At 40.5% G+C, this 12,989-nt stretch overlaps 1 protein-coding gene across 1 annotated transcript in view; it reads left to right on the forward strand.

Moving 5' to 3' along the window:
• Positions 1-988: 988 nt before the first annotated feature.
• The window catches only part of Cht6 (Chitinase 6), a 204,870-nt gene continuing 192,869 nt past the window's right edge, over positions 989-12,989 (forward strand). The window contains exon 1 of the mRNA XM_080267986.1: positions 989-1,027. Within this exon, the coding sequence (XP_080124112.1) occupies positions 989-1,027 (39 nt within the window). The remainder of the gene's footprint in view (positions 1,028-12,989) is intronic.

The raw sequence follows: 12,989 nt of genomic DNA on the forward strand, positions 1-12,989 counted from the left end.
CTCTAATTTTGTTTCACTGCGCTTTGAAAATCAGTCTTCAGATGATCGACACACTAATTGATAATGAAGTGAGTCATTTTAGTTGGTAAGTCCGCAGTTGTATATTATTCTATTTGCCAACCAAATCCGGCGGTAGATGCTGAAAATCCGGACTCCGATAACATGAATACGGAATTTATAAAATCAGCTCAGTCAACATATTCCTGTTGGAGAGAGACAGACAGACAAACAGAGAGTTAATTGGTGGGGTGGGGGAGAACTGACGAGCGTACTCATAATCGTGTAACTTAATGAACTTGTCACCAGAACACAGAATTATGGATTAATATTCGAATCCAGTGTATATTGCCAGTGTTAACAATAGCATGCATAATAATACTGTAGTTTGCATTTGCACAACTTATCTGTTTGATGATAAACTACACTTGTGTTATATCCCCTTAGAGCACAGTATATTGATAGTGTATTTATAATATTGCTTTTTGTATGTGTTTAGTGAAAATCGAGCTCCTCCCACCCTCCAGTCTAGTGATGTGTTGTATATTCTATTCTTTCTACCACCGGACGATGTTATTCCTATGTAGAGGCTTTTCAGACCCGAGGAGTTAGATACAGCCATCATTATCCCTTTTACTACAAGGAATTAATCGCACGTGTAAAATCATTAAAGCTAAGCAAGAATGTGATGGATATAAAAACGTTATTGGAGTGAAGTGGTTACCAATACCCTTGATATTTCATTATATATATATATATATATATATCTATATATATATATATATATATATATATATATATATAATGTAATTTAGTTACATGTAAGAGAGAGAGAGAGGGGGGGAGGAGGGCTCTCTTGCGTGCGTGTTCACTGGACGGAGAACTTGGAACAAAAGTAGGAAACAAGGCGGCGAATCCGGAATTTAAATGGAGGGTGAAATTTGGGTAGTTCCCGTAGTTGCATTAGAATATCAAGGGAGAGTCGGCCGGAATGGCGGCACTTAAAGGGAACCAAATCAAGCCAGTGCAGGTGAGAAAGCTTACCCAGGTAATGGAAATTTGGTAGGGGATGACGATGTGGAATTTCGGTTAAGGGAAAATGGAAATTTAAAAAATGGGTGTGAAACTTAATAAATTGTGGGTATGTCTAGATAGATTGGAGAGACTACTGGCTTGATAGACGGGACATTGGGGAAAAAAAGCAAATTAGAGGAAGGTAATGGTAAACAGATCAAAATGGGGTTAAGAACTCGTATTTAGAGATGAGAGTGACAATCTAGAGATGAAGTGGGAGAAAGAGGCTCATAGAGAACATGATAGCGAGATGAGATTCGGAGATTAGCAAGGACTGGATGGTACACTCCAGCAGCCTATAAATCAGATTCAAAAAAAGGTGGAAGGGGCCTCTGTCATTTATTGGTCTGATTCAGGGTGATGATTGCAAGTGTTACCGGTAGTTGGAGATGGGAACATGGGAAACCCGAGTAAGAGGAGAGTATTGGAAATTGGAAATGTAAAACGAATTAAGAAAATAAGTGAGGGATTCAGGTTTAGCGACAGGCACGGTGAGAGTAATGGTATATGAAAGGATAGAAAATCGGTAAATTGTCAGCGAGCGCTAGAGTGTTGGAAATTGGAGGTGGAGGTGATCGAATTTCGGGGGCTTGAGAGGTGAGTGAATGGATTTGCGTCCCATTTCACTGGACACGTTTTTAATAGTAGTGTTGTCATTATTCCCCGCTTTACTGCTCGTATTTTTTGGTCGTACACACCCCATTTATGAGAGAAATACGATTATCCTGGCGATGATAAATGTGTTGGTGGTGGTGGTGATGGTGTCGATGGTGGTGTAGGCGATGGTGACGTTAACAGTAACAGCCAGTACTATGTTACCACTGTTGGGACGTAGGAGGACGCAGGGATAAACAAAATAAACATTTAGAAGCAAACACAGTTGGCTTGCGAATGAAAGAAGGGAAGCAAAATGGAAAGCGTTGTTTTAAAAGGAAACAGGAACATCAGATTTTAAGAGGTTAAAGAATGGACACGGAAGCATTTGACAAGAAACTAAACATGAAGTCCTGATATAACTGACGTGGTTATTGATATAGTAATGATAAAATGGTAAAATTAGCAGCACTTTCGTAACATTACTTGAAAAGTTTATATACTGAATAGGGATTCGAACCTTTTCATTACGTGTTTTGTACTTAATTATTCATGCTACCAGACGACTTTATTCAGTGTAAGAGACTTTCCAAACTGGAGGGGTTAGATACGACATTGTTAAGACTTCATATGTTAGCTTCACCCGCTCCCATATTGTGTTTTTCGAGGCTGTAAAATCATTCTATTGGCCTCATCTAAAATCCGCGAAAAATGTCACGATATATCAGATTCTGGCACATGCATAATAATTTTCAGGTCAGTCGGCTAAGAAATGTCTTGAGGCCGTGGCGACGAGTAACGAGAAAGACTAGACCGAGGAGAGAGAGAGAGAGAGAGAGAGAGAGAGAGAGAGAGAGAGAGAGAGATTTGGGACATGCAAAAGCTCATCATCGTAGTGAAGTGAGAGAGAGAGAGAGAGAGAGATTTGGGACATGCTAAAACTCATCATCGTAGTGAAGTGAGAGAGAGGGCGAGACAGACAGACAGACAGAGATTTGGGGGCATGCAAAAACTCATCGTCGTAGTGAAGTGGTATCATAACTATTATTGTAGACATTGGGACAAAATGTTAATAAAGGATCAGCAAGAACTATGTGTGTGGAATATATTAAAAAAAAAAAATAAAAATCCTGTGACTCACTTTAGCAGAATACTATCATAGCTGGAATAGAATACTAGCATTACCGTTACAACCGCAGTTTGGTTCCTACTGTCTCCCCTCCCCCCCCCCTCTCATGAATGAATTCTAATGTTAACGGCAATAAAGTTAGAGAGAGGAGGTTATGAGCATTAACCAAAAATTTGCAAAATAGGAAAAAAAAAAATGTACGAGGTGGAATCTGGATTGCAATTCCATAAAGTTTCGGCATGGAGGCGGCGATGTGAAAAACGGGAGTTTCAATCTCCCTTTCCATATTGGCATTTTGTTTCGTGGCTCAGAATCGAGATATATTGCATTACTTTTTTCTGTGTATATATACTGCCTATCCCTCTCTCAAACTGTCTGTCCTGTCTATCTATTGCTTTCAACTCTAAATACAGTTTGTCTGTCTGTGAACAGAATATTATGTTTGTGCGTCTGTGTCTATGTATGTTCATAGATATAGTTTTTTACTTTCTACACGGGTTTTATTCGCCCCTGTATAGAGTACAGCTCTCATATATGGGGAGGTTCCCCACATACAGCTCTTCTCAACAAGGTGGAGTCAAAGGTTTTTCGTCTCATTGACTCCCCTCCTCCTACTGGCTCCCTTCAGCATCTTGTCTCTGCGCTGCACTGTTGCATCTTTATCGCTTTTTCAATCGCTCCTTCAGTGGTCACTGCTTCTCCGAACTGTCCACTGTACTTCCATCACTCCACCACTACTGCTGGCGCGTTGCACCTGTCTAGCAGCAAACTCTCGTTTTCTGTCCAGCTCTCGAATGCAAGAGCTAACTGTTACTCCCAGTCCTTCATGTATGCAGCTGGTCAGCTCTGGAACTATTCTCCAGTCCAAATGTCATATTACCTACAACCTCCAGTCTTGTAAACGCAGTGTGTTCAGGCACCTCGAAATGAACGGATCTCTCTCTCTCTCTCTCTCTCTCTCTCTCTCTCTCTCTCTCTCTCTCTCTCTGGAAACAATTTTCATTCGTCAAACCCTAGGTTCTTTATTTGCATTAAAAAAATAAATAAATAAATAAACGGTATAGATAAGGTGATTGATTGATTAATAGATACTGTGTAGGAAACTCTCAGGCATAGCTTTCTAAGCAATACATTTGTTGTATTTTACCTTGATAATAATCTGTGCCACATCTCTTGAATATCAAAACAATGCAGATTACAGTCTTTGCTCACGCTTGGCTCGCTCAGTCCCTCATCACGTTCATTACTATGGTCGGTTTCTTATCACTCGACGGAACTGGGTCACTCGAACAAGTTTAATACGAAGCCGTGGTTGTATGAAATTTCACGAGCCTTAGTACTAATGAGGTAGTGAAGTCGACTGTAGTTGACTAAGGTAATAATTTCCTGCTAATAAAATGATGATATGTACCACATAATATGTTCATGAATTATACACTGACTCTCCAGGAGTCTATCTTGGATGATGATGAAGAGGGTACGGTTCTACAGGCAAGTTGGCCGGCGAAGAATATTGTAGAACCGAACCTCCAGTCTGACTACACTTGCCCATTCAGTAAGGTGGTAGGGGTTAGGGATCTTTGGCAGATTAGAACAGTAATATTGTGCCCTGTCCGTGTCATTCTTGTTACCTGTTGTTTTGCAGTTCCCTTCGCTACTTCTCACCGGGCGCAGTGTCAGTCAGTAGGTCGATACTTTTATTCCCACCATCCTTATTATAATTGTCCCGTATGCTAGCAACAGTGGAAATATACAAATGCGAGAAAAATACAAGAAACATAAGCAAGGAAGCGTTTTCTTTTTTTTGTTTTTTAATTTAGGTTCTTTATATACCATTCAGTACCAGCCCCAACACTGGGGAACACTGTACCTGAAGGCCAAGCAGGCATCTCGAAATGATCGGATCTTGAATTTAGCTCTCTCTTGTATTTTGTTTTTCCTCGGAGGGAACAGTTATTGCGGGCTCGTGGCTTTGGTTCCTTCTCAAAAAAAAAAAAAAAAAAAAAAAAATCGGTAAAGGAAGCGAGGGGATATTTCTTTTTAGTTAACCATAAAATAATAGCATTTTCTTTAAAGGTACCATGGAGAAAACTTCCTTTCAAGAATAACTAGTTTAAATTTAAATATAAAATAAATATATACTGTGTATATATATATATATGTGTGTGTGTGTGTTTGTGTGTGTGTGTGTGTGTGTGTGTGTGTGTACACACACACACTGTATAATTTATTATTTTCTACTATCAGTACTGTAGTCCTTCGTTTTTCTCAACAAGCATATACTAAGTCCCTCTACCTTACCCCTATCTTTTTCAACCATTTGCCAATGTCCACGTCATTATATACCCATTCTCCCTTTTTGTAATTTTTAATTTCCCTTTTGTGAGTCCATACAGTAAGGTGTATCTTTGGCTGTTTCCCTTCTTTAGCATGAAACCTGAACGAAACACGGATTGCCGGAGGAAATCACGCAAATTGGGACATCATGTAGCCTACAGAGAAATTTTAATCCCCTCAGTCCAGAGTTGAATTTTTTGTGCTGTCTGTTGCGATCAGTAGATGAATTTAGACGAATTTACACATCTAAGTAGAGTTGTTTTATTTTCAGGGGGTTAAGTTTATCCATAATTTACCCGTTTACTAAAAGACATGTCCCAAATCTTGAATAAAATTGGAGGCAGGGAGAAGGATTAGTAAAACACATCACCGGCCTGAAAGGGTCAGTAGGATAAGTAAATGGAAAATTCCAATTTCCCTTTTTGAGTTGTTATTTGCATCGAGCAATACTAGTTTGTGTCGTAAAGATGTATATAAATTAAATAAATAGAAAATACTTCCCTATTTTATTTCACGATTTAGCATTGGGCAGTACTTGGTTGTGTATCCAAATGGAATATGTTAGTTTTATATAAGCTTTATATATAGGAGAAGCTTCCACACGTGCATTTTTTTCCCCAGATTTAATTTAATCATTTTCCGTGTCGCCACTAAAATGAGGCATCTGGTGGTGCTGGTATCACCGGGATGAATGTGTAGTTGCAAAACGTCGGAGTGAAAGCTATAGCCCTTCCTCATCTCCTCTTCCTTCACTGTCCTTCCATTCTCTCTCTCTCTCTCTCTCTCTCTCTCTCTCTCTCTCTCTCTCTCTCTCTCTCTCTCTCTCTCTCTCTCCTTTGTTTTCCCCATAACGATCAAAATCTTATCTCTATAGCCTTTTGTCTCATCTGGCCTTCTTGTTCTTACTTCCCCTTCACGCTTCCCTGTGTGTGTGTGAGAGAGAGAGAGAGGGGGGGGGGGCTCAGAAAGAGGGAAGTCATCGCCTGCTCACATCCATAGCTTAAAACACACACACACACACACACACACACACACACACACACACACACACACACACACACACACACACACAGGAGAACTGAAATCAGTGCAGGCCGGGACATGGAAGTTTGTATATTTGAATTTCAACAAAAGTCTGCAAATTTTCCACAAGGGGCGCTGATATGTCATAAAAACATCCCCTCTGAGACTGTCACACCTGAACAAGACAGCCTTAGTATGCCTTCAGTATAAACGGTGGGTATTAGCGCCAAAGTGATGACATCAGGGGTTTGTGAAATGTAAGTGACTTGATGGGCTTCAGGGAACGGACCTCACTGTCTTTGTCACGGAGTCGGGAATTATACTGATTGAAAACTTATAATGAAGGGTGACTAAAGCATACTGGGAGCCTGAGGAAACTATCTTCTGATCCCATACGAGCTTAGAGAGAGAGAGAGAGAGAGAGAGAGAACGTTTGCTGACAATGTAGGCTGAGTAAGGACGGAGGGAGCCAGAGAGAATGTAATGTCTGGTCACACCCTGGCCTGGTCGCACCTTCGCTATCACACTGTCAGGTATGCAAAACTTCCCTGCTAACCCACACCTTCATTCTCATTTCCACAACTCTCACTATTACATACGTCATTATTTCACTCTCTCCTACTCCACCTTACTAACAATTTCTCCTGACCACACCTACATTCTCAGTCTTTTCATGCACTTTCAGTCACATGCGCCACATATTTCAGCCACTTCCATTCACATATTCTTCTTTTAGCCTCCCATTTCATCACATTCATTTACACCCTCCCACCACAACACTCAGGTATACTAACATGTTTACCTGGCTACACCCTCACTTTCACTTACACCTTATAGTACACTTACAGGTACTCTTGCATATCTTCTTCACACTGTTACACCTCACAGAAGATACTCAGTGATGCAGATGTCATGGTTACGGACGTCCTCGAAGTATCTCAATACTCTGTCCTAACCCTTATTTCTCAGTTTGTGTTGGCATGGAATGAAAAGCAGAGTTTCGGTAGATCTTCATTTCACACAGGCATGAATTAATTAGATGGTACAACTATTACCCCATATCTGTCATCTACCTGTCTGTCTGTCTACATGCAAACGCCTTAATCCTTGACTGTTGGGTCGCAAACTAATCTCCACCATGTCGTTCTTTTCTCCATCACTGAGCTGTCCTCTATGTAGATCTTACCTACCTCACTCATACACCTCTTCACCCCATCCCACATAATGATTTTGTGATCACTCTCCCTAGTATTTCCCACTGTTAAAACGGATCTCCTCCATGTCATTGTGTCCCCTGCCGTCAGGCTGCCCTTTCTTCAACTCACCCTCCCTCCTCCTCTTATGTCTCTTCACTCTGTTCCACATACTGAATTCTGTATTTCAAGTCTAACATTTCCCATCATAGGTTTGATAACTGCCTATCCCTTCACCATTACGACGTCTTTTTTCACTCACATCGTTATTATTAGACAGTTATATTAATGTTACCGACAGTCGATCATCTCGCTTACGCCAGGAAAATTTTACTCCTACTGCAATCAGACTATCCTTATCTACCGCCATATAATTATTTTATTAACTAGAGTCAGACAGCATTGTTCATGTTACCCACAAACGTTTGTATTCATCTTCATAAACTTCTCTCATAGTGACAGGACAGAAAACAGTCTCCATTAACCGGTTCCATTGTAAGCCAGCCAAGTTAAGGTTTCACCCGATTTTCCGTCGTCTCTGTCGTCGTCGTCCTAGCATTCTCTCCAAGCTTCTTGCCACTGTGTTACTGTAGTTGTCTGTCTGTTATCGTTTATTAAATGACACGAAATAATAATGCACAGAAATATCTTTTGGACTATACTGAATATATTTTTATTGCTTTCTTTTCTCTGTGCATTATTGTTTCATTATGCCCACGTATACTTAATATAATATCTGTTTTTAGGAATGTAGCTTGATTTGGGGACTTCATTTTGCAAATAGCGCGAAACAGTCATAGACATTTTTTTTCTTTTGTGAATATATTTTTACTGTTGTCTCTTCTTTATGCCAGGAAGACGGGCTGTTATCTACACACGTTATATTTATCTTTATGGTATCCATTATTTTAGGAACACCTCTTAGTCTAGGGCCTTTGTTAGCCTAGTAGTTCCGTATTCATAAGCAAGAGCTGGAAGGACATATTGCTAACATACCTTGCCAGTTGTGAAACGGGCATGTAATTGTATATTTTCTTTGTCTTTGTACCAGCAGTACTACAGCACAATCTGGTTCTTCGCTTTATTTCAGTGCCATGATATGGTACTTCTTTCACTTCATTGTATGTTTTCTGTTATTCTACAAGAGATCCTTGATGTTTTCGAAAGTTCTCTAGAGACGGTCCTTACTGCCGTTCTTCCTGCTTCTGGCGCTGTTAGTGCTATATGTTTGCATAACCCCATTAGTACATGCTTTCTGATAAATTTATATTATTGTCTTGATATAAACTGTCCTATATGAACTATAGTCTCCTGCAGGCAGCACCAGTAAAATTAATATAAATGATTTCCCAGGAGGGGTTAGAAAATATTGTATAACTCTTTAGTACGGGAAATTTATCATAAGCAAAATTCAATCTTACAAAGGCTGAAGAAAATCGTGCTTCTGTTCTCTGAGTTGAAGAATTATTGACTTTCTTGTTGATACCTTTCGAACAAGTTTATTCTCACCAGTTTTGTTATGGCCTACAGTAGTGTTTGTAATTCAGTTATGTCGAGGCATGTGAGAGAGAGAGAGAGAGAGAGAGAGAGAGAGAGAGAGAGAGTGAGAGAGACGGGAGGAGAAATCAAAGAAGGGAGTCAATTATCGCCAGACGGAGGAGATATCAAGTCATTAAGCTTCGACAATCAGATCAGTCCACCCTGCCTGTTTCTCTCCTTTAGGCTGCTTCTCTCTCCATCCCCCATCTTTTCTCTCTTCCTCACAATTTTTCCCTCCGTCTCTTTATTTATTTTTTTCCTCCTTGCTACTTTTCTATCTGTTATTTTCTTCCTTCTTTTGTACTTTTCTGTCCGTCCTTTTACTTATTTCTTTTTATTCTACTTTGTCTTCTCATTTTCTAGTATTAATCACCTTTCTTCTACTTTACTCCCCATTCTTCTCCTTTTCTCTGTCTCATTTTCTAGTATTAATCACCATTCTTCTGCTTTACTCCCCATTCTTCTCCTTTTCTCTGTTTCCTTTATTCCTCCGTATCTTTATTGTTCTCTCTGTCCCTTACATTTTTTTTTTCCTTTACTCCAACTTTTCCTCTCTCTCTCTTCTCTGCCCCTCGTTGTTCATCTTCGTACAGCCAGCTCTCTCTCTCTCTCTCTCTCTCTCTCTCTCTCTCTCTCTCTCTCTCTCTCTCTCTCTCTCTCTCTCTCTCTTACACACACACACACACACCTTTCCCTCTTACCTCCTGTACCTCCCTTACCTTCAGACGAAACCCATAAATGATATAAAAACAAAGCTCTCGTAATTTCTCGCGTATTCTCGTCCTCAGCGTGACTTGGCCAGCTTTCTTTATGGAGGCAGGAAATGGCCCAGATTTTTCAGGTTTTGGGCTTTTTTTTTTTTTTTTTTAATTCTGTTTGTCGTTCTGTTATAAACCTTGATATTTTGTTGGATGGTTTTGTGTGTGTGTGGGGGGGGGAGAAATTTTTGTCTCCACCTGGTCTGTGCTGTATATTCCTCCATGTATAGATTGTGTGTGTGTGTGTGTGTGTGTGTGTGTGTGTGTGTGTGTGTGTGTGCCGGGATTATTATTGGGTTTCCTGGCTTTATGATTGTTGTTGACACGTTTTGAAGATCCCTTTAGCTGTGAAACTTGTATATATTCTGGGAACGTGGCGTGAATGAGATACTTGAGTTGGTTGTGTTATTCGTGTTAGTTACTTTAGATATATACGTTGCTTTGGTTAATTCAGTCGTTTCCCGTTACTTTATTAAGCAAAATTTTTATCGTCTTATTTGTTCTGTAAGTCTTGTTTGTTACATAGGTTTAAACTTTTTATTTTTTGTGCATATAATCTCTCTCTCTCTCTCTCTCTCTCTCTCTCTCTCTCTCTCTCTCTCTCTCTCTCTCTCTCTCTCTCACACACACACACACACACACACACACACACACACACACACACACACACACACACACACACACACACACACACATCTGCTTCGACCTAGCTGAAATTAATACAAACATTTGAAGGACTCATTCTATTAATCTATATGTATATGTATGTATGTCTGACTCTGTGGGCCTATCCATTACTACATTTTATGTATATCTGTATGAGAGAGAGAGAGACTGCCTTTCTACTCATCTGTCTCTGTCTCTATCAGTCTACGCATCTCCGTCTCACCAGTATACGAAGACAACGAGTTCAGGCAACCAGGTCAATAGCTAGCCTGACCTCTTGCCCTGACCTTTGTGGGGGCGTGACCTTCCAATCGGGGACTGGAAAGGTCGCAGAGGGAGGGGGAGGTGTAGATAGTGATGGAAGGTGTTGATAGTGGAGGAGATGGGAGGAGGATATGGAGAGAAAAAGTGAGGTACGGAGAAGATGGAAAGGTGAAAGGGAGGAGGAAGATTAAGATGGTGATGCGGGGAGGAGAAGGGAAGCAGTTGGAGAAAGAATGAGAGACGATGGAGGAGGAGAAGGGAAGCAGAAAATGAGAGCAGTGAGAGAAGGGAAAAGGGGGGAGGAGGTGGAAGAGGTAAAGAACATGAGAATAAATTTAAGAGGGAAGGAGGGAGGGAGGAGATTGGAAGGAGTCAAATTTAGAAAGATTTGGGTACGAAGTAGGTGAGTTTATGAAGGGAGGGTAGATTTATCTGTGGAGGAAGATGGGTCGTAAGTACGCTCATTCCACTTAAGAATCATACTAGGCCACGTCCCATCCGTTATACCTCGATCATAAGTGGCTAAAACAACCCATACGTGACAGTCAAGAGGGGGACGTTAGTTATCAGTGTTAAGCTGTCCCTTATCCTGTCAGCACTGAAATTTTCTTGGCCGAAGTGCTGAATAAATATTTGCCGCACTATTTCAGTGATATATTAATTTCTCGTTAAATCAAGTATTCAGGCGGAGGTTCTGTTTGTGTTGAATAAAATCATCCATAATTGTTGTGTGAGATAATCCTGAGTTAGCCAGAATAAAATATAAACAGACCTCGTAGTAGTGAAGATGTTGAATTAACGTCCGTAATCATTCCTGGCCAGCCACCAAGAGCAGTGTGGCGCCATGATCATTAACCACTTCCCCACAATGACCTTTACTTAGATCGTTCGTGTTACTTCCGGATGATTTGATTGGGCTCAGAAAGTCATATATTGAGCGAGTTAATGTAAACGCAACCTTTTTAAACTCATAATAGACAACTGTTATACTGTATTTAACTTAACGCCAGACAATTTTATTCAGATGAGAGTAAGTCATAGGCCAGTATTCTTGTCGGTTAAGAAAGTTCCCTAACACTTTTTTCTATACGATTTAGTTTGTTTATGACACTGTACTGTTCTCTTCTGTGTTACATATCTCCTTCCAATATCGCCATACTCTGCATAAATAACGTTTAAGGGGTTCTAAGACATATGCAGAAATTAGTCGCTGAGGAGGAGGTGTTTGGGAACCTCCATAATCGACGAAAATACGAGCCGTGGAAGGCTGAGAGTGTTAATACTGGTACCATGAACCCCCTCGTGATCGGGACAACTTTGGTATTATGCAGTTTGCCAGCTGACTCCAGACGATTTTATTCAGCTGTCATAGAAGTCAGAGTGTTAACCACGTTGCTACGAGAGGTCTCCCCTTAGCTGCCTGAAATAGTCTGTCCGTGGGCAGAATGAAATGAAGAATGCGTCATTGTATTGGAAAGGTTAAGGCAACTTTTTCTGTGTCCTGCCCAAGAGATGGTTCGTGTTAGGGCTGATAGAGAGGGTGAGGACGTGATGGGAGAGAGAAAGAGTAGGCTATATATATATATATATATATATAGCGAGACGAAAATGAAGAGATACTTTACGAACGGAGACAGGCATAAAAGCAGAGACAGACTGACAGACAGACAGACAGAGAAGTATACTATTTGGACATGAGTCTCACTCTTTCTCCCAACACACACACACACACACACACACACACACACACACACACACACACACACACACACACACACCAAAACATGGAATCCAAATCAAGAAACCAATCCCTCATCTAACCCTTACCCCTTCCAAGCCAATCACTGCCCATGCCCAGGTAGTTTGCGTGTCTGGTCCGGCAAGAGGAGGAGAGGGATAAAAAAGTGTAGGAAAAAAGAACTATAAATCCCACAAGGTAGATGTGTGAACCCGTGACCGAGAATTGATGACGGATTCCAGGCGTGTTGTGATAATTGCTGGAAGTGGAAATAATTGGAGACAGATATTTCGATAGTCTCCTCGATTCTCCTAATGAATCTACCTTTGAGTGTGTCTTGATGTAATTTGCTCCCTATTAGACGATGGCTGGAGAAAGGGCGAGAGAAAGATTAAAGAGAAAGGATGTTATCTTGTTTTACGCTTCCTATGGGAGCATCATGTTTTTTTTAACCCAGGCTGCCATATGACGGTTTTTTCAGCTAAGTCATTCTGGAAGTAAAAGTATTGAGAAATGTCTGCATTAACCTAGCAAATGCTCGAATTTTCCCTACCTAAATAATATAGTCTGGATTTAGTCTGAATAAAATACCCAAGTGCGTCCTAGGCAGAGAAATTATTAATTGAGTCTCATCGAAACGAGTAAAATTTACTTCATTTGTATAATTATACAGAAAA

Source organism: Coenobita brevimanus, chromosome 26 (assembly GCF_032717465.1).
Source record: "Coenobita brevimanus isolate Jiangsu-jjx chromosome 26, ASM3271746v2, whole genome shotgun sequence".
NCBI lineage: Eukaryota > Metazoa > Arthropoda > Malacostraca > Decapoda > Coenobitidae > Coenobita > Coenobita brevimanus.